General features: G+C 39.4%; 1 protein-coding gene and 1 long non-coding RNA gene across 27 annotated transcripts in view; one reads left to right on the forward strand and one right to left on the reverse strand.

Annotated features, from left to right (window-relative positions):
• rims1b (regulating synaptic membrane exocytosis 1b) overlaps window positions 1-22577 on the forward strand; it is a 64126-nt gene that overhangs the window by 6621 nt on the left and 34928 nt on the right. For 19 of the 26 annotated variants that reach the window (XM_081607672.1, XM_008406321.3, XM_081607589.1 and 16 more), the window contains exons 2-3: window positions 12280-12493; window positions 16552-16572. In XM_081607672.1, coding sequence (XP_081463798.1) covers window positions 12280-12493; window positions 16552-16572 — 235 coding nt within the window. Of the gene's footprint in view, window positions 1-10589; window positions 10961-12279; window positions 12494-16551; window positions 16573-22577 lie in introns of those variants that run through there. The other 7 variants (XM_008406339.3, XM_081607639.1, XM_081607650.1 and 4 more) reach the window with 2 other exon arrangements.
• LOC145551922 (uncharacterized) lies at window positions 17070-22370 on the reverse strand. Its single transcript, XR_014087800.1, has 2 exons — window positions 17760-22370; window positions 17070-17625 (listed from the first exon to the last, which is right to left on the reverse strand). It is a non-coding gene; the product is annotated as an uncharacterized LOC145551922 (long non-coding RNA).

Raw genomic sequence — 22577 nt, forward strand, 5'->3', positions numbered from 1 at the left:
GAGGCTTCTAACACCTCAAAAACTTTCTCTGTAACTACGCTCTGCAGGGCCTTACTGTATTCGTACTGTTTAGATTTTTTGACACTTTGTCATAACTACAAACATCTATATGTTTTTTTTTGGGGGGGGGGTTCATGTGACAGACAAGCACAAAGTAGTGCGTGATTATAATGTGGGTGTAAAATTATGGTTTTCAAATTGTTTTATGAATAAAAGTGTAAAAGTCAGATTAGGCTAAATTAAGAGTAATCCTGGAAGAAAACCTGTTTGAGGTTTTTGCAGAAGATTTGAGACTGAGAACTGAGAGATTTTCATCTTCCTGCAGGAACAATGACCAAAAGTATGCACTCAGAGTTGCAATGAATTTTTTTTAGCTCAAAACATATTAATGTGCCACAGTGGCTCAAGTAGAGTCCAGATGTAAATCAAATTAAAAATATAACACATGACCAGAAAACTGAGCTGTAGCTTGAGTTATGTTGTAAAAAAAAAAGAAAAGATATGGGCACTAGATCAGACATGCCCATATCCAGTCCTTGAGAGTCGCTATCCTGCAACTTTAACATGAATCTCACCTGAATTAAAATGAATGCTCGTTACCAGGCCTCTGCAGCGCTGAATGACATGCTGATGAGTGAATTCTCCAATTCGATTCAGCTGAGCTCCTTTGCAATATAGATGTTCAAAACTGGTGGAGATGTAATCCAAAAGATTTACAGCTGCATATGCAGAGAAAGGTGATACTACAAAGTACTGACTGAATATAAATTGTTCAGTTAAAATAAAATTAATACACTGAATTCTAATTCTGACTTGCAAAAACTCAATGAGGTGCTGCATATAGACTTGTTTCTTTTTAAATCACCAACTAGGAACAAGGGAACATTTTTTTAATTATGTGTTTCATCTTGAGACTGCTCCATTTTGTTAAATGTTTGTACTTTTATGTTCAGCCTGTTGCATCTGTCTGGGGACAAACAATGGAGTTCAGCCTTCGGGTGAAATTGGGTGGATTTCTATTTGTGTCAGTCAAACTGTCGCATTTGCACCAATAAATACAACAGGAATGGGATTATATTTAAACAGGTGATCCTTAGAAACCTCCTTACAGTAATATGACATTACAAATTCATTTGGGAAACAGTCATGTGTTTGTGTGTTGATTCAGCTGCGCTTGCTCAAGATCTGGTTAATCAGCAGCTACAGTGACCGGGAGAACAAAAACGTGACATTAAGCAAGTTTGACCTCTAACCCCGAAAGACGTGGCGTTTCATAATGCCTGGCAAGGTGAGACTGAGGGAGTAACCTTTTTAAAGCTCCCAGACCTCCCTAGTATGAAAATTTAATGCTAGTGCATTCTGCTTAGGCTCGCCAGGCTCTTTACATCTGTTTTCCCCTCCAACATCAGTCTGTGTTAGCACTGAGAGAAACAGTGAGATAATATTATGAAGGTCTGCCTGGCATCTGCAAACACAACATTTTTTTTTAAATTAACATTTCAATAATTGTTTAGTTTAAAACTGCAAGATTTTCCACTGAAACATAAGAAATATATTGTTAAAGTCAAAGTCTCCTCATTGAGCTAAGTGATTCCTGCTAGAAGCGACAAATGAATTCTTTAGTTAAATAAGCTTTGCGTTGTCTGGCGGCACCAAACAAGCTGGCCGTGCTCTGCAACATCTCACTGGAAGATAACCGTAAAAAAAAAAACTAAAGAAAAGCTAACCCGATGCCAAAACACAATTCAGATTTCAAACAAAGGCTTTGGATTTTTTATACTTTCTTATTTAACCATGTTGTTGTGGTCATAAAAACCTCATAGGCCAACTGGGACCTTTTAGTCTGCAGGTATTTTGCAAGCTAAGGATAGCTTGATTTCAGTATAACTCCGTTTTAAGACATTATAAAATCAATGAATGGAATAAAAACTAACGCACACACATGTACTGTAATACTGCACAAACACTTCCTGTATTTGGTTTTGTTTTAGGTTTCTTGGATTCTTTCAAGGAGGCTTTGAAAGCATTGTCCCAATCAAATAAATTTCACTTGAACTTTTTTTGTTTTCTGTGAAAGTAATTACCCTCCCCCCACCCCTGGCATATTTTTATGTTTATTACCACACGGCCTGGAATTAAAATGAATTAATAATTTAATTTACAGAATATCCCCACAACTTTGAGCACGTGATTTTTCTTTGTGGATATTTAGATTTTTCTTACACCAATCCGAGTTTGTACTTCCGAACAGCTTCGTCAGATCGCAGCGTGTTTAGAGAGCCCCTCGGTCTTCATGGTGTTGTCTGGGGCCTTTCAAAAAGGTGTGTACATACGGAAAAATCATGCGGCCACACAAGTGGACTTCATTTCATTAAGCATCTGGCTTCAGAATGTGATTGGTTGCAGCAGAACGTTTTAGAGGCCTTGTAGCGAAAAGGCTGCCAGTTTTCTTTCATGAGTAGTGTTTTCGTTTTCCCAGGCACTGTAAAACGTAATGGCACCTCTACCATTTCCTATAAAATGAATGAAAAAAAGTGATTTTTAAATTGTCTGTTTAACTTTTTTAAGTTTGTTTAGAGAAAAAAAGCTTATTTTGTCATCAACAACTTATTGTTTTCCTGGTGTATAAATATGACATGACAAACAAAAGGCACAAATCTGTCTGTTCTATTTGCAAATTTTCAAAATGGGAAAAGGCAGAAGTGTGCCATTCAAGTTCAGTGAAGCCCCAAAATATTCAAACCCCTATCAGATATAGACTTGAGATTCTAAGTTTGTTATTAAATGAAAATTAGTCAGCCATTTCTCCAAAAATGAAAAAGGAAATGCAAAGATGTACTAGGTGACAAGTTTTCAATTTCTATTTACATTTTATATTGCTCTCAATAATCAATGAAAAAACACTTTCAGCTATTAAGCTTTTCTTATAATAGCTGAGCAGGTTTTAGAGAATACAAATTGACTACAGACTGATCACAGAAAGTAAATAGTGTTAAATTGAAGAATCTTGAAAGAACCAGACAGTTGGAGGTTATAAACTTAATAGGTTAGTGTTACAATATGTACAGTAGATTCCTATATTTTCTTACTGTAAACAGAAAAACAACCGGACAGAAGCATGGAAAATAGATCAACTGTGAGCTGTGAGGAGAAAGAACAAGTTATCAAGGAAAGGGGGGGGGAAATGGAAAGAGGGTAAGATGGGATATAAATGGAGAGGAAAGGTAACATTAATGCAAGAGGAGCAGAAGAAAGAGAGAGATACACTCATAAGCTCAAGGGCTCATGCCAAAAAAGCACTTCGCTCCATATATACATCACAACATCAATAAATGTGTTATCAACAGCCAAGCACCGTCTGAGGGAGAGGCTGCTGCAGTCAACGACTGAGTGAAAACCTCCGTCATTATGCATCTATGCTCTATAAACAGGATCTCTTCATTTTCACTGGAGATCCCACTCCCCAAAAGATAAACACCTTAGTTACTGTCACGGTTTTTGACAGGAAATTTAGCAGTTCTGCAGTAGTTTTTATGTAAAATTAACCTTTTCTTAGCATTACACCGTATTACATGTTATTCCCTCATCAAAAACATACCTGAAGTGCTGCTATGATTCTTTCATGCACGTTTGAGGGATCCTTGAATCTCCCATGGCAACCGTTCGGGGTGCCTGAGTGCTTGCTCTCACAAAGCGCTGGAGACAGGTGGATGCTAAGAACTGATGAGTAAATGCATGGAGACAAATACAGGGCAGTCCTCTAAGAAACCCTATTGGAGGCTTTGAAAGACTTGTGAATACATTAAAACATTAAAATTGTTTTAAGGCGTGGCTGTAACATAACCCGCTGTGAAAAGTTTCAAAACACTTTTGCCTCTGATGGATACATGGCTGGATTTGTACAGTTAAGAAAAGCGAATTATTGAAATGTAAAATCCAGATTCTTTTCTAGTATAATAAATATGCGGATTCCAAAATTGGCTTCTTCCGTCCCTTTAAGATGAGCACTGAACCAGTGAGCCTGCGTGACGCCTTCAGTCTGAGGAGGTGTGATGTGAGTGTTCAGACTGGATGCTGGATGAAAGGACATCTGGGAAACAAAGCCTTTCCGTTCACCAGGGACGGACCAGATTGTTTGAGAAATGGCTGCCCTACAGATAAATACACACCGTCCATCTGGGCGCTGTCTTTCTGCAAGCACTGGGATGTACCGTTTTATAGCCTCCTGACAGTGAAGAAAGGCAAATATGATCAAGTTGTCATGGAGAATGTCTCAGCAGGCAAACAACAAACCCCAAGAAGATGTGCATTTGCTTAAGCATCCATCCACTATTTTTTTTTTTTTTCTTAGTTCATTGCCTCTTTGCAGCAGCTGAAAAGGTTTTCTCCTGTCTCACAGTGTACTCAGGTTTACGTTTTAATTTCTGGTAAAACTCTTAACACTCCTGCTTTCATGAAGTCAGCTTCCTGAAAGGATGGATCTGCTTTTTCTCCTTGTTTCCATCCTCCCGCCTCTTTCCATCATCCACTCCTCTCCTTCAGTGGTATTTTTAGAGAGGCTCCGGATGCATCGGCTTCTCTCCTCTGCTGCTCTCTGGCCCACGCTCGTTTCCGACACTGCTCCTTTATTTCATCCTTTGCTTTCTTCTTATTCTTTCACCTTGTCCCTGCAGACAGCAGTTTGTCAGACAGAAAGACTTATGGGAATTAGTCTGTTACCTTTTCCTTCCCTCTTCCTGATCCCTGTGCTTTCTCTTCTCTTTCATATACCTTTTTTTATCGCTCTGCCTCCCTCCTGGAGCCTACCCCTCCTCGTCTTGCCGTCACCCATCATGTGTCAACTTGTCTTGTCTTTTTTGGTATCTGGCTTCATCACAGGTGGAGACATTTTCTTCTTCATCATCCACTCTTGCATCTCTCAGAGTGTTCAGGGTATTGATCCAGAAAACTTGTTTTGTTCTCTGCACCTACTTGAAAATTTCAGTTTCTTTCTTGACTGGTATTTGCTAAACCCAGCTTTCAGCCCCGCAGAACTCCATACCCGATGGTGTTTATGAGTTTTTAATACAGTCAGTGTTCTGGATTGCACGAGTTAGGCAATTGGCAACTTTTTAAAACCTGTTTAATAACACATCAGCTTCTAAATATAGAGCAGACGTGAAGACATTACATCTGGGCTTACCTCTGCATCTTCACACACTATCAGAAACTTTATCTATTGCGTTCTTAAATTAAATAAAAGTAATCTGGACATTAAAAAAAACTTTGAAGGCAGCCTAAAAATCTGACTCAGTTACCCCAGTTCTGTCAAATGGACAGAAATCTCCAGTATTTAGAAAATAGAAATTATGTTGGTAAGGTTTTAGCTGACCTGAAACGAGAAAAGTTTAATCTGATTTAATTTCAGACACTGAGGTGGAAAACTTGTCTTTATTTTTTGTTCTGTGTGTGTATATAATAGTTTTCATCTAAGTGGAGGATGAACTGCAGCAGCATAATTGTACCTGGGAGACATAAAGTAATTATTTATCCAACATGTAAAATCAGACCTGGACCAGTTTCACTGAGGCCTTACTGGGTTTGGTTCATATCCATTTCTCAATACTACTAACTTTTCTTTAAAAATACTGTAGCTTGCAACATTTTGAGGCATTTTTGTTTATTTTGAAACGGACTATTTTGGAATAAAGACTTTATCAAACATCTGTTTATGTCATGGTAGCTTTAAAGACTGCCTTTATTCATTGTGTTGTTAGAAATCAGCCTGTCAGGTTTGAGGACCAGTGTTTCCACCTTGGCAACTTTGTCATTATATTTAGCAACAGACACAATGGGGCTCTGGAATAAGAGTATTTTTGGGATGTGGTATGCAAATGATGATAATTTCCAGCCAAAAGATTTATGAATACCCAGATGTTTGAATGCAAAGATTGCTTCATACAATCCATGTGAAACACAGGATTTAGAAGGCTTTCTGCACACCCCTTTTTGATAGACATGTTGCACAATATCGTTTTCAAAATTTTGAACACTCTTGTGTTTAAAAAGTCTTAGGTCATGTTATATCAGTTGTGAAAAATGAAAGTTTGCTACAAATCAGATATAAATAGAAAGCTCGTTATTTGTGTCTCATCACAATCTGAAACTCCCAGACTGGTTGTGTTGGAACGTTTTCTCTTCTGACAGAGAATCTTCTGCGGGGCATCGCTGAAAATCAGCTGATCAGACAGAAATAGTACTGCCACACAAGCTGCCTCCCCTCCCCATCGTTTGGCAGTGTATTATTAGTGGTGCTAATTAACAACTCAACACCAGCGACTGGTGAAGTCAGTTGGGACAGGGGTGGAAACGATGGCGAGAACAAGAGAGTGCAATGACGTAAGCAGGAGGCAAGTATTTCAGCCTGTCAGGCTTAATAGTGCATGATGCCTCGCCGGATACACGCACACACACAGACATACATGAAAGTTTAGGTCACTGTATTGTTGCATATGTGTGTGTGTGTGTGTGTCACTGTATTGTTGCTTGCTTGCAAATATGTGTGTGTGCAGCTCCGTACACACCAGTGTTGACAGGGACACAGCTGGGCTAACCAACATCTGGCTCCGTGTCCCTGCTGGTCCGTTATTCACTTCACACCCCTCAGACTGCAGCCACATGCCAACACTAGATTTGTGCTCACGTTCTCCTTCATCACCGTGGAGCAGCGCTTTGTGCATCTGATCTGTAGGTATTAGTCAGTCTAGTGCGTGGGCTTTCTACATCTGTTTGGCTTCCTCCCACAAGGCAACATACACCGCACAGCCAGGGCAAAGTTACACACGGATATTACATTTCACTTTAATAACAGCAAGCATTTGCCAAGTCATTGTTTTCACAAGTTGTGTTCAGCAAGACAACTTTTATTTCTGGTCTGCGAGATAAATATGTGACATTCAGCTGAAAAATGAGTAATACCGTAGGAGAGAAAAGTGCTAGTAGCAAAAGGCAAAACAGACTGCTTCCACCCTTAAACTCAAAGAAAACCAAAGCAACATTTGGCTCAATTTCATGTCCAAGTCTTGCATCTATAATTATTTGGTATAAATACAGATTAAACTAATAGGCAGTCTGAGCATGCTCAAAGACAAACAATTTCTATTTCTACCATTTTAAATTACTGTAGTTTTAGGAATGATTTTTTTTCTCCATTTAGCTGAAATTATCATTAAAAAATAGTGTTATATATTTAATCAAGTAATACATTTGAGATCATAAAATTTGTTTGATAATCTCTTAGATTCAAGTGTGATAAAACTAAAGCTGAAGTAAATACAATGCTGCTGAAATGCTTTACTGAGGCTATGTTTGCACCATTGGGTAGGGAACAGGTATTTAGATTGATGTTTCTCAGGACTCGACCAAAACACCGTAGTACCCTGTCACTTCCTGCGCTTCTAGGCACCGCGTCTGACCCCTGGGGCAGCAGATGGCTCAGGCATGTAATCAATAAACGCACAGCTGAGTGAACACCGAACGCTTGTCCTTACCTGATGGGACATCTTTGTAACACAGAACTGAGCAACATGAAGCCATGACTCGAGAAGGACTAGCTCAAATGTCTGTGAGTTAACGGCATCAAGTCCCAGGTGCGAGGCGTTCTCCAAAAAGACACTCATGCCTCAAAAAGCCGTTAGATAAAGTTTCACCTCCGCAGCTGAATTTAGTCCCAAAATCAGAGCACCATGTCATCTGTTGTTCTGAATTTTGCTACAACAACTGAACTGCTTTTGGTAAAAAAAAAAAAAAGCTGTGTTAATCAGACTGTTGTCCACGTTGATTGTGCCTGTTTGGTGTATCTGATTTTTGTGTGGTAGAAATCTAGATGTCAGGACTTGGAGGAAGTATATTACTTACAAAGTGTGCAGCTTGGATTTCTTTGTGATCACTTTTCTTGTTAAATGTGTGTCTGTGTGAGCTGCTACAAAAAAAAAAACAACAACAAAAAAACACTGAAATCTACCAGGGAAGAGTATGTACTGTCCAGGAGGACTGCAGATTTATTTTTAATACCCAAGCCGCCTTGTGCCTCTTTAACACTGCATCTCTGCTGAATGTGTGGAAATGCCAGGAAATATGGCACACTAACACCCACCGACACGTGGTGCCTGACGCCACTGCGTTGCCATGATAACCGACCATGCACCCTGCGTTTCTGACAGCTGTTCCCATGGCGCCCGGACCTGGCTCAGCCCCCTGGCCTCCCATTGGCAGGATACATCTGTTCTCAGGGGGGTCAGAGGTCAGGTGTATGACGTTCCTGCTGTGTCAGTGTCATGTTGTTTTTCGTTCCGAGGTACAGCTGTGGGTTTTTCCAATCCGCACTAATCATCCATGAGTTAAATTAGAGCCTGTCTGAAGCATCTTTTGGGAAAAACAGGGTGGCAGTTGGAATTTACACGGCCTATATTTTATTTGATCTTAGAATATAATCCTATGACATAGTTATATTGTGGTACAGTAAATTTGTAAACACGTTTCAGATAGCAACAAGGCAGTTGCTCTTCATTACAGGCAAACACCCAAAATAACCATGTGTAACTCACTGAACAAAAGATGCTGACAAAAATATGTATTATATGAGCAAAGATTTAGGATCATTTAGCCCTTACTAACTAAAGCCATAGCCTTTGGCTTTAATAATTCTGGTAAAGCATTTTTTGTAGCCATCTACCAGTCTCTGACATCAGAGATGGAGCCACCCTTCACTTTCAGTAACATGTTTGAGGAGTTTCTTACATGTCCAGGTTTCAAATCAACCCAGATCATCCCGATGAGATCAAGCTGTGGGTTTTGATTCCGTTTACAACCAGTACTTGGCAGACATACTGATTTGTTTTAGGTCATGATCTTGTTATGGAGGATGTGGTACTACTCTCTTCTCCACACAGTTGAAAAAAACTCCAATCCCTCTCGTTATTTTTCTGTCATCTCAATAAACAGACTTTAAACAATGAGAATGTTATGATGTAAAAGTTCAACATGTAGCTTTTTAAAAGGATGGCATTATGCAAAATCATCAACTTTTTTGAGCTTTATGTCATGCTAAAATATTATTCCCTCATCAAAAACAAACCTGGAGTGGTGCTTTGACTATTTCATACATGTTTGAGGAATAATTAGATCTGGCCGCCATTCGGGGTGCCGAACTGGGGCCTACGCATTTACCCAAAGTTTCTCCTTTGGAGCTCAAGTCCCCAGTCGAGCTTTCACACCACCTCTCTCCTCCTGACACTTCCACTTAGCTCCACCAGACTAGTGGCAACAGCAATTAGCAAACACTTTGTGGAACTGCAAGTCTGCTGAGCTTATCCAACAAACTACAACGCTCCTAACAACGGTTGTAAACGGCGTAATGACAGAGTATTGTTGCAATGATGTGCTGAATGGTGAGTGTCAAAAGAAGAGAATTTCAAGGCGTCAGAGGCAGTTATGATGCAAAGTCAAATTTCCTTTAAGTTTTTGATATATACAGCAGATTCGCTACCTCAATGTGATATAAAATCACACTATGTGCATGGAAAATACACAACACCCTTCTTTAAAAACCACAGGATACCTTCATAGTGGTTGTCATGATTGATGGTTGTTGTGCAAACCATGTGCCGACAAGAAGAGGTGCAATCACTCTAAATGTTGATCTGAGGAAGAAAAACTGAAAACCTTGCAAGCCACTGGAGCACAGGAGTGGCGAGTGAAGAAATCATACAGGAAGCAAGGCAGGATAAAATGATGTTGTTTAACATAAGGGCCTGACTGAACTGAGGTGTATTTATGTAGGGGAGGTTGATTACTGTAATCCTGCACAGATAAGTCTAATTACAAACTGACGAACAGCTGAGCGAGAGCTGAGGCACTGAGGAAAGTAAATGTGGAAACACAGAGACTTGGAGGAAAACTCTACGGAAACAGTGACAAGAAAACCTTTGAATCAGTCAAAACCAGCCCCGTGAAACGACCGAGAACAAAATATGAAATGTATTTCTAATATGAGTGACAAATTAATAGACATGTTGTTTACATGGTCTGACTTAAACCAGTCCGTTGCTCTGACTGGAAAGATACAATATATTTTTTCACACAGAAAGCTCCTTCTGGCTATTTTATGCAAATAGACGGTGTTATTGTTGGTGTAACTGTGAAGCACTTTGGTCAACTGGTGTTCACATTGACAAGCAACTCTCCATTGCAAATGCGACAATGGCTGAAAGGTTCTCAAAACAGTGCTGTTTGTATATCTTCTTGTCTCCCTCCTGCTGGCTGGAAGCTCCAGCCTCTGGAAGCGTCTAATCTGTGTTTACGCAAAAGGAAAGACACCACAAGCAGTATGTGGTGCGACTGACATATTAACTGCTTTTGACAGAACCTGACCTCAGATATCCCGGAGGATAAAATCACTTTATGGTGAGACTCTTATGTCTCAAGTATTCATTGGACATTTCACATCACAGGGTGACTGTCCCAGCCTTTTTCCACATACCAGCTGATTGGCTGTGACGAGTCCCAGACTGCCAGTCACCTCCCTGTTCCAACCGAGCATGGAGGCTGTCTGTTACTGCAACACTTAGAGCTACAGACAGCTGAACAGACTCAGACCATGGGCTAGCAACATTACATGAATACATTTTTTTTTTTAATTCATGGAGTCTGAATTGCTTTTTGAATTGCGTCAAGGTTTTACGTGGACAACTTTCCCGAGTGCAGACTGAGAAATACAGATTTTTTTATTTTTTTTTTTGCTTTCACACTGAGCATCGCTACTTGGATGTGGATGGGTCATGGTGGAGGATCCTTATTTGTTCAATTATTTCTCCAAAAAGAACCTTCTTTCATCGCATGAGGAGATACGTTTTCAGTCAGTTTTCCACCCAGCAGCTGAAGGTCGTATCTTCAACGACATGTCTGCTTTCAATGAACCCAGGTAACTGCTGAAACTGCTCAGGATCACAAGCTTTAACTAACTAGTTGTGTTAGAGTATATCGACAGAAGCATATCAGTACAATAGGAGAATGTAGATTCAACAGGTGACGGACAAACTGGCAGCACATTTGTGAATGAGGAGGTTTTTACTCCCCCAGCGCGGTGGTTAGAGCATGTCTGCATCCCTGTGTGTGAGGCTTCCCACACTAATGCACTGTTCTTTGATAGTTAAAACAGCAGCGTGGGGGTTTTCGCTTGTCCTGATCTGCAATTCCCTCGCAGGTCATTTCCATCACAGCCAGGAAGCAGGATGAAAGGCTGAGAGGCACAGAGAAGCACCAAGTTTTCTTTAATGAGAATAAAATGTATTTTTTAAACAACCCTTTCATGTGCAGCTCTAATTGCCGGTGACATTGTTCTCTATTGCTGTAATTTATGGAGCCTTGTAAAAAAAAAAAAAATTATGTTCCTTTAACTTTTTCAGATTTTTATGACTTTTCAACTTCAGATTTCAATGCATTTACCTGGAATCTAATTTGCTAGATCAAGGTGTTCTCAAACTTTTGATACCAAGAATCACCTAAGAACATACCAAGTTTTCCAAGTACCGCCATTAGAACAAAACTAGAATCCAGAAAAACTACCTTAGCAGCTACGTTTTAGACTCATGTTCTTCCAACCCTGAAAAGGAATTAGACCAGAGGATACTTACTTACACTTGTCTACCAACCCTGAAAAGGAGTCTCTAGTTTATATAGTTTATGTGTTTGGATCAACATTATTAGACTATTTTTTAGACTCCTGTTCTTCCAACTAAGAAATGAAATTAGACCAGAGGATACTTAGCAACCCTGAACAAGATCAACATTTGATCTAAATTAGTTTACATAATTTAGATCAACATTTTTCTTCTTTTGCTCTTTCCTTCTAATTCCTGTAAAGCACTTTGTATTGCCTTGTTGCTGAAAACGTGTTATATCAATAAAATAACTTTACCTTTTACCAACAATTTGGGATACATTTTAAAAGGTTCAGCAACTTAACTTGGTCTTTTGTTCAAAATAAAAGAAACATGCCTCCTTTTCTTTCATTTTTTGCTAAGTTGTTGTCCATAAAATACAGGGAAGTTTAAGTTTGCAAAGCAGCAAAATTTGAAAATGTAAGCAGTTTTATAAGGAGCTGTATTTATTTAACATTGTTTATTACTTTCTTCTACCTCATGTTGAAGTTTGTTTAAGGGAAATAAGGAAAAACCTGTCAATCATGTGTTAAAGATTGACACCAGTGTCTTATGCTGGCCTTTCTAACCTCTCTTACAGGAAACTGCACAAGCAGTTCGAGAGCTACAAACTGGAAGTGCGTCGCATCGGGGTCGAGACGCGACGTCAGCAGACGCAGCAGAAGGACGACGCTCCCACCTGCGGCATTTGCCACAAGACCAAGTTTGCCGATGGCTGCGGCCATCTCTGCTCATACTGCCAGACCAAATTCTGCGCTCGCTGTGGGGGGCGGGTATCTTTGCGCTCCAACAATGTAAGACTCCTTAACTCTAAATTCCTCCTCTTTGTTTCTTTACACACTCACCTCATCCCTGCTGTAGATAATGTAAAGCTAGTCCTTCTGCTTCTGTGCTGTGTTTGTATGCTTTCTCCTCTTGCTTCCTTGCACACTTTGAAAGAAACCAAAGTGTCCCAAAAGAATGGCTTTACTCCCGACATAGGCCTTTCAAAGCTTTCTTTTAAAATAAAAACGAGGTTTTTAGTGTCGTGGAATGATTATGAACTGAAGCACCTTTGCACACTTGAACACGAAAGCACACTAGTTTTGGCTTTTGTGTTGTGATGATACTGTATTTGTCAAAGTAAGCATGTCAGCCTTTGATTGTGCTGCTTTTCTCAAGCCACATCTCCAGGACAGCACAGAAAAGAACAAGAGCAGCTGGCTTCAGGCTGCATTTCACTCAACTCTTATCTCTTCAGAATATTATTGTTACCATAAAAACAGAGACACGCCGTGTCTGCTGATGTGCTGCAGACTAGCTCAAATGGGCAGAGATACAGACAGTGGAGCACATCATTTAAAACAATGGACTTTCAGGGCTGAAAATAGTGATTATGTTGGAAATACAAATCTACTAATATTTCTCCTGATTAGACAATGATTATCTTAATCCGTTACCTTTCTCTGGGCACACATTTGGTTCTACATGCTCATGGCATCGTTTTCTGCACACTTCTGACATTATCCTATAAATTCTTGCTGCAAACAAAAATATTTTTGGTGGAACAAAAATTTGAAATCTAAGATACCGAAGACAAGTGAACCTTTAACTAATATATTCTCCACTGGTTTCAAATTCAGTGCATCACTGTTTGTGAGTTTTAGAATTTTTTATTCTGTTGGCAATAAACAAATAAATGAAAGCAAAAAATTTCAGTTCGTAATATTACATCCAGACCACTTTAGATCAGGTCAAGCTTAAAAAGTGCAACAACACTACAATTAAACTGGACTATACACTGAACACAATTTACAACACACTGTTTTCACAAATGGAATCGTTTGACCAATCTTGTCAATTGAGATTATTTAATGGAGCTTGATAATCGTTTGAAACAGTGAAATAGTTGTTTTCTTGAGTGCCTAACCGGAGGTGAACTTCGGCGATGTCATATCCATCTGTCTACGACTATTAGCAAGCATGTATATGCCATCTTAACTTGTTAGTTTCCCTTTTTGTTTTAGTGTGTAGCCTGTCACAAAGCATTCGGATGTAGAATTTCTTATAGCTGAACCTAAAATAAGCCTCTTTATCTACCTACAGGTCTGCTATGTTTCCCTGTAGAGCTATATTTTATCCCACGCATGGCTAAATTTATGATATAAAATTCGTGATTGGTGCACATACAGGTTTTGCTTTACAAAGTCTGAATTTTACACTAGTACGTGACTTTAGGAGTTATGATAAAACAGTAGAAGAAAATGCTCTGAGAGAGCTCATCTATTAAAGTGAAAACTTCAAAGTTACACCATCTCTACTAAAATCTGTTAATAATCTTCTGGATTTAATTAGACAACTAATGAACACAACACATGAATACTCTGAGTAGTAACAGTCATATTTGAAAAGATTTAAGAAGCAAAAAAACTCCCAAGCTATGAATAATAAAACAATGGTAAGGTCGCTCCAGATTGGAACAGTGTGATTTCCCACCCATAACCAAACATTTTTGTGCTATTTTAAGACCCAACCCTCCTCCATCTAAGCCTTCTCTGGGCTCTCCTCCAACCTAAGAGAGAACACTCCTTCTGCTTACTTTACCTGAATCTCGGCCCGTCATCCTCAGCATGCTGGTGGCCAATCTGTTCAGTGTCCACTCATCCCAGATGGGACTGGAATCACACTGGGAACACATATACCCAGGTCTGAAAATATCACTCAGATTATTGGATAAAGATAGTTTCCCTGCCGGTGAATTCATTCATCTCTCTTTTAAATGCAAGACATGTTGAAATGTGGAATCGAAAAGACTAACATAACTACAATGACTCAAAGTCAAACCAGACTGCTCTTCCAGTGAATTGTGAATCATAGAACAAATGTTTTTTTTTTATTTTGCGTTCCCAGTCCAATAATTGAATCATGTGAATACCATCACCTAATTTGGTGAAAAAAAAGTGCTTTGACTAATATGCTGAAAAATTTTTTTTTTTTTTTTTTTTTTAGCTTAGGGCTTGTTTTTTTTGTTTTTTTTTAGTAAAATCTTACTTTAAAAGGCTGCCTTCACAGTTCTTTCTTATTATTGTTAATTAATTAATGTTAAACACTAGAACATTAAATGAAGGAAAACATTGCACACTGCATTAAAACCTAATAAAAGTAATACATTAGAATGAAACTTTTGAATACTACCAGAATCCCTGAATGATAAAAAATGACATAGACACAATTAAATGTGCCTATGCCTCTGTAGTGTGGAGGACCATCCAAAATGTAAGGGTGATCATATTGGATCGGTCAAGTTACTGTTCTTGGTTTACATCTTTAAAACAGCCAGTTGTCATGAATACACCGTCGACTGGTTATCATTATAACTTTGTAGCACTAGGATTTTAATTTCCACTTCAGCTTACAGTACTGGCGGTTTGTGACAGAAAAATAAGTGATTCCTTGCTCAGCCTTCTTTATCACATTTCCAATTGTTTTAAGATTATAACAATTAATTTAGATATAAGAAAGTTAAGCAGAAAAGCTATTTTTTTTCTTGCCATTCAATGATTTATGATGATAATCAATCAGGAATAGCCCTGTGTATGATGTCATATTAATACAGCACAACAATAGAAAGCAATTGATAACCAATTTAATGCTCGTGTCTACTCAGGTCAACTCAGCAAAGTATATTTTAAAATTCTTAAGTTACATGTTTTCAAATTTGTTAGTGATACCAGTGGATGTTTGTTTACGTTTCCCCAGTAATTAACAAGTCAAAGTAAAGTTAGATTTTTTTTTTCTACATTTCCTTGTGTGAAATTATCCTACAACAAAATGAAGGAATTTATGTTAAGGTTTCTATTTTTACACATTTTAAGGAGTGGTTTTAAAAAGGTAGCGAGGTGCTACGCAAAATTTCTGCGGTATAAACAAGTGCATAAATATTAAGTAGTTAAAAGAGTAAGCATGTACTTAGAAGGCTAGAAAGAAAGAACGTGGAGGAATGTGGCTTCTGATTAGCTGAGTTCGTCCTTTTGCAGGGGAGGTGTAGCCTGATGTCATGCTAGGATCACGCCACGCTGGCTCATGCATGTACCTGCGGCAGCCACCCACATGCATTTGCATTAAGTTGTGTCCCCCATCTTGAGACTCACTAAATATGAAGTATGTTTAAATATCCTGCAGAATGTAACTAACAAGTTCTGCACCACATCCTCTGTCTCCCTTCTTTCTTTTGCCACTTTATTCTTTTCACAATATCCACATCATTCATTTCCCTTCCTCTGCATTTTACTTCTTGCATCGTTTCTACTATCAAAACATGTCTTCCTTTCCTCTTTTCTCCAATCCTTTATTTTTCCATTTTTCCTAATTCTCTCTGCTACCTGGACTGCATGCCACAAAGGAGGACAAAGTGGTTAGCATCTCTTTTGTGTTCTCTTTGTGCCACAAATGTGATGTGTTTCCCCTCTAAGGGTTAAAAAAAAAGACATTGGCTGCTTTCAGATCTGGAGCTCAGACCTCTCACCAAGTGTTGACATGTTATGAAACATCGTTGGAAATATGGATAATATTGTCATGTAACCTTTTGCCCGGTGTGTAATTTCCAATCTCAAAGAAAGAAAAGGAGATGAAATGGTCAAATCCAAGAGAGAAAACTATCAGTTTGGAATGAAGCCAGTGTTTGCATAAATCCACTGATGGATTATTGAATCCACTGAGCAGACAGAGTCCGTTCGGTTTATGTCTCAGAGCATCTATCGTACTTTTCTTCAACTTTTTGGGTTGGAAACCCGCAGCTGATGTGATCAAAAGCATTGTTTTAAATCTTCATGACTAACCCTGTGTCCATTGTTTGTCTCCTCCCCTTGCAAAGTGTCTCATAGTGAACGACAGGGTAAGGACTGTTTGGTAACAGATTATTTTTTGCATGGGTCACAGATATTGTTCCCTCTCCCACATTCAGGTCTGTGCTCATTCACAGTTTCAGAGGTGAAATGCAGGGTTTGTGTCAATTCTTTTGGCTCATATGGTTTACCAAAGCTGCGAATGAGTTCAAACACTGAAACTCCACTAAGAAGCAGACCAAGCATGAGGAATATAACACAAGCTGTCTTCAGTGTCTGACCCTTCATTAGCAATCCCAACCCTTCTTCCCATGGTTGTGGGCATGACTGTGCTGGTCGAGGGGCGGGGAGGGGGAGCGGATCTTAAAGATTAGATTTGGGTGATTGGCACTGCAACTAGCATGAATATACCGTAACAATTAATTTTTCCCCACAAAGCTTTCTCCTTAAAACACAATGATGCCTGTGCACGTTTCCCTGTCTTTGTGTTTGAGACGAGAGCAGCCTTACCACGGGGAGACGGGCTGAGTTCAGGTTCATTTGTTCCTCTTAGTTTTCTTTCAAAAACCTGTCCGACTTGGCCATCCATCGAGTTTGTTACTACTATTCCTACTCTAGCAGGCCAAATCAAACACTATCTCTAGAGCAGGGCTCTTCTCAGCCTCTAAAGACTGTGAGTATTTCAGTATTTAAAGGGGCAGTATTGTATAAAATCGACTATTTTGAGCTTTACATCATGCTATAATTTTATTCCCTCATCAAAAACATATCTGAAGTATTGCTTTGATTCTTTCATGTATGTTTAAGAAATCCTTTAATCTCTTGTGGCAACTATTCAGCAGTGCAAAATGGTTGAGAAGATTGAGCACTGCCTTAGAGGACAAAGCTAATCCTTGGAGCTGCAGTTTCCAAGCGTCCGATCTTCCGTCTCACAGAGCAGACCTCCCCCACTCAGCTCCTTCAGACTAGCCAGCAGTAATTAGGAAACACCTGGTGAAACTGCACATCTCCCGAGCTCATTATATGAGCTACTTCTCCATTCAATGCTGGTAAAATGCTTGCTTTTCTCATGCAGGCGTGGTATACACTGGAACACATCTGACCTAATTAGGAAGGGGGAGTAGTCAGAAGAGCGCTTTCTCTAAAGCAGGTGCCAAATATGTTTAGCTTTTTTTTTAAGTTGTGGTAATCCGGCCTTTCTAGACCTTTGTTAAATATTTTGTGACTCAAGACTTACCCGAGGTATCTTCCTCCTCGCTGTCCGGTCTCCTCCTCTTTGGACTTCCTAGCCCCTATGCTTCATCATCACTCTCGGCTCTTTTAACCCTCTCCAGATCCTCCATTGTCTGCCTCTTTGTCACTTCTCTAGTACCCATCTAGAATCTCTCTCTGGATCTCTGCCACGCACTCACCTGAATATCCACCCTCCACCACTTGCTCTCCATAGCTCCTCCTGAAACAGACAAAAATCACCACCTGCCAAACTCATGATCTGTGGATGCTAGTAATTCCCTTGGATTTTCGTCGCCCCTCCTGAACAGTAAGACAAACTCCAGTAAGACAAACTGCATCTCCAATTACTCATCTCCTCTTCCTGCAAGATCAAATTCTTATCACTTGCCTCTTTTCCAGTGTGGATGCTGGCCCAATCTTTTCAAACTATTCAGTGTGTCTGTAATGGATGCCTGCACTTGAGTTTAAGAAAAACCGAACAAAACGGTTTTAAATAACATTTGCATCTCAGTCTTGTCCTATCAAAGCAGCAGTTTTTTATTTTTATTTCGATTTCTGTCAAAAGGGGGGCAATTACTGCATCACAGGAATGCTGCCTTAAATCAAATGATTTAAAAACAGCTTTTTGTATCGTCTGAGGTGACCTTCCTCTGATAAAATGAGTTTCTTGATCTGTAGTTGGGCATGGAAAACGAAAAACACAAGTCTCTAAGGGAACAAATACTGTTTCACAAACTTATTGACTCATTGAAATTTTGGCAAACTGCATAGGTGCAAAGAGATACTGCTTCAGGGGCAGATCTGCCTGTGGCAGCACAATCTTCCACAGTATGTGATCCATCATGTTCAGTGCTGTTATCCTTCAATGCAGAAGATATTCCTTGTGTTATTTAATCACCTTGCTCTTATAATGCTTTCGTTAGCTTTTTACTATTACTGCTAAGTTATTCTCTGCAATATTTGAGATGTAGTGAGCAAAAAAGGCCTTGAAAATAAAGTCCATCTCTTCTGCAATATGCCATGTACATTTCAACTAAAGAGCAAATCTGTTTGACAGAAATATAAATACACAAAGAAAAAAACTGCAAGAATTATAGAATAATAGAGTAGATGTACTTTAATAATCCCCAAAAAAGGAAACTTGTTATTCATTTGGCCACAGGAAATAACTTGTATAACTCAGTGACCATCATTCTTAGAGCGACCCTGAACTAAATGTGGTCTGTGTGAGGAAGCTGATGTCTGTTACATAGTCCTTTTTGTGTAACAACTGCCCTGCTTTTGTTGGTGTTGTTGCTTGTTAAAGGCTCATTGTTTGTTTATGTGTGTTTAATGTCAGCTCCAGATGGCTCCCAGAAAGGAAACTAACTGCTGACAAGCCGTCTCCTGTGTAGAGGAGCAGCACTGCCTCCCAGTGGAGGACAGACAAACGCTGGGTGCTAAACACGTATTTGGTGCCAATGTAAAAATATCTGTTCTAAAAAGATCTTTGTGTAATCTGGACTACTATTTGTTCTTACTGAGTCACATTTTAGCTCTTCCTTAGGTGTCTTAGGCTTGTTTGCATATTTTAGAATCTTGTCAGCTGTGAATAAGTTTATGTGTGGTAAAAGTAAAGATGCACTCAGAAACATCCACAGAAAATGTTTCTTACTTTCTGCTTAAAGCTGACACTGCACTTTCTATACCGCACTGTGTACTGCATTAGTCTTAGTCATGTTTGTCAGTACTGGATGACTAACCTTCTCTGCTCACACTCCAGCTCTATGTTCTCATCCAGCTCAGATGCCTCCATAAAACTCCTACAGACCCTGTCCACTTGTGTCTCCATTTAGCATCCTTCTGTTGCATGTTTCTATTTGTGTAGCCCCCTCCACCCTCCAAACACACATGTCTGCTGTCACATTATCTCAAAACAGTGCACATACTATTTCATAGTGATAATCAAAACTAAAGTTCCCATTTAGATTTTAAGAGATGCCCCGCTCAGAAACAAAACTCCTAGTTGAAAGAAAACTATAGTCTAATCTAAATCTGCCAGTGATTTGAATTATTTTGAATTTTATTATAATATGTAATGTTGCACTGGTAAGTGTACTACCCGAGTTCATAAAAAATAAATTGAAAACACGGTTTTGAATTACCCACCCAGAATGAAAAAGTGAGAAAAATAATATTATCTGCTATTATTCAGTTGATTATTCTGTGTCAGGTCAGGAAAATATTCTGATAAAGAAAGTTATTACTTAATTTCTGTTTAAGGTTAATAGTTAATTACCTAATTTGCATTTTTAGCTGCAATTCAAAAATAAGAAAAAATATAAACAAGGGGAAAAAAAACCAATTTATGGCATATTAAAGCTGTAGATTTTTTATGCTGTACACCATGAGATTTGTCAATCTTAGATTTACCTCTTTGTCAATACACTATTTATTCCTAAAAGACCAAAAAAAAAAAAAAAAAACATTCAGTATGGTTCACGAGGTAGCATGTGTCATCTTAAAATCTCTACCATGCTTTTATCCATTATTGCCACCATCTTGGAAATCCTAAAATCCACTAGTAAGACTCCATCATGTCATGTTTTTGACTCTCATTAAATGGCCATCGTTTGTGTCAAGAGCAGTGAAATACAGCTAAAAGTCGTCTCCGCGTCCGATGAGAAAGAAATGAAGAGCTTGTGGATTTACAGCCTCAACAGATGTGCTGCTTTGCTGTCAGCCGATCTCCACCCTCGCTGTGCTTCCTGCTTGTAGAGTTGATCTACTGCCTTATTAAGAGAAATGGAGCATTATGTCTTCTGCGGTCGTCTTTCTTCCAACCATTCAGGATTTACCACTCAGCCATGAACGATGGCACTTTACGCATGCCGCTGCCTCGTATGTCATGCTGTCTGGTTGCGTGTTGAATGCTGGGATCCCTGCACACTCCCAGAGCAGACTGCCCCCTCCTCGCTGATCTATCACCCTCATGACGCCCATCCATTCTTGCCCTTTATGGAAAGCTGATGCTCACTCATTGAGAGGCTTGAATGAAAGCATCTCACTGCTGTAAGCAGAACTGCTGCAGCGATGCGCGACTTCACCATTTGGTTAGCAGATGCACAGAGGAAACGTGTGGGTGGGAGAGGAAGGCGGATGGTTTTTAGTGCAGACATTTGAATGGCAGATGTGCGGTGTCTTCATTTGTCAAACCAGACAGGTGTACCCTGCCTGGTCGTATGCTGAAGAGACAGAATAACGTTGCAAGGAAAAAAGGAGAGTCAAGAAAAGGAAGCAAAGGGATGAAGGGGGAAAAAAACCTTGAACAACTGTTCACAATTTTTCATGTTTTGCCATGCTCTAACTATACATTTTAAAGTATTAGAAGTGATTTGCCAATAAATGGTTTATAATACGTTTTCAAAAATAGCCCAGAGTCCTGCAGGTTATGGGCAGATATATATGTACAAATAAAATCTTTTTTTTTTTCCTCCACAAGACACATTACAGCTGTTTTTGTACCAAAAAACATATACATGAGAAATTCTGGGTCCAAATGACTTTTTCAAAGGAACAAAGTTTTACTATTACATATTCGAGGAATCTATTCTAACAATATAGAATAATAGTTAATCCAGATAGCAATTCTAAAAACTACTGCCTGTGTGTATCCCTGCAGAGTGAGAACCTACTTACCTTAACTGAGAGACTTCAAAAGGACCTAACACAAACTGCAATCGTCTGTTTCTATTCAGACGATACAAACTGCTTTGTTTAACCCAACGACATTAGATTCAGGTTGGCAGGTAACGTAGCAGCTACTCTATTTGTTTTCAAGTCTTTTCCTCCTGAAAATGTCAATTCTAATAACCTTTAAAAATGTCTATACACATACACACACACGCACGCACACCCCCACACATGCAGACACACACATATACATATATATACTAACAGTAAAATTTGTTTTGTGGAAAAACATATATTTAAATGCATATTGTACTCTATAAATGAAGAACTTTCAATGAAATGTGTCATATCTGTTAGTTACACTGGGAACTGAGGAGAATCGTGAAAGTGCGTGTTACAACCCCAGAAATAAGTGATGCCCATTGAAACCAAGTATTTGCTTTGCTATTATTAAGGCAAAAAAAAAAAAAAACTGGAGAAAAAGAACAAACAGAAGAAAGCTCTAAGCTTTAGGATCTCCAAAGCCTAAACAACAAACAAAACGCCCCCACATAGCTCTATCTTTAACAATAACAAAAGGGTGCAGAGCCTGAGCTTCCTGTCTACCCACAAAACAAGAGAAAAGGGGATTAAGCAAAAACGGCAGAGAACCTCTACTGGCTTCCACTGTGAACAAAGAAAACTTGCCTTTTCGAAGTGCACAGTTACTCACAGAGAAATAATCACAGCAGGCTGCTCAAGTGCACAACGCTGACAAGATCACTGTAGATCAAGTACCAGGGAGAAGAGGCTTGAGTTCTTTAAGCAGTGGTTGATGATCTGCTATATGTCTCAGCTGTGGCAGTCAGACAGAGCTGATACAAAAGCGGACGAAAGAGCTCTCTGGTGAGGAGAGCCCCTAAAGGTCAGCGACCGCAACAGTGGAAAGTTGAGGATTGTGAGCGGGTATTCCGCAGTTAATGATGAGCCGAATAATAGTGAGAAAATGAAAGGATTACTGGCCACTTCTAATCTGCTGGCCGTCAGCTGAAGAGGAAAGTCAGAGGGAGAAAGAGGTGGCAGTGTGAGGCTGGGCGGCAGCCTGACAGCTGTGCGCAGCGCGAGCAGCTGATTTAGCTTTAGATTAGTCTGGACATGCGCCAACTGGGAT

Source organism: Poecilia reticulata, chromosome 1 (genome assembly GCF_904066995.2).
Source record: "Poecilia reticulata chromosome 1, P_reticulata-male-v2, whole genome shotgun sequence".
NCBI lineage: Eukaryota > Metazoa > Chordata > Actinopteri > Cyprinodontiformes > Poeciliidae > Poecilia > Poecilia reticulata.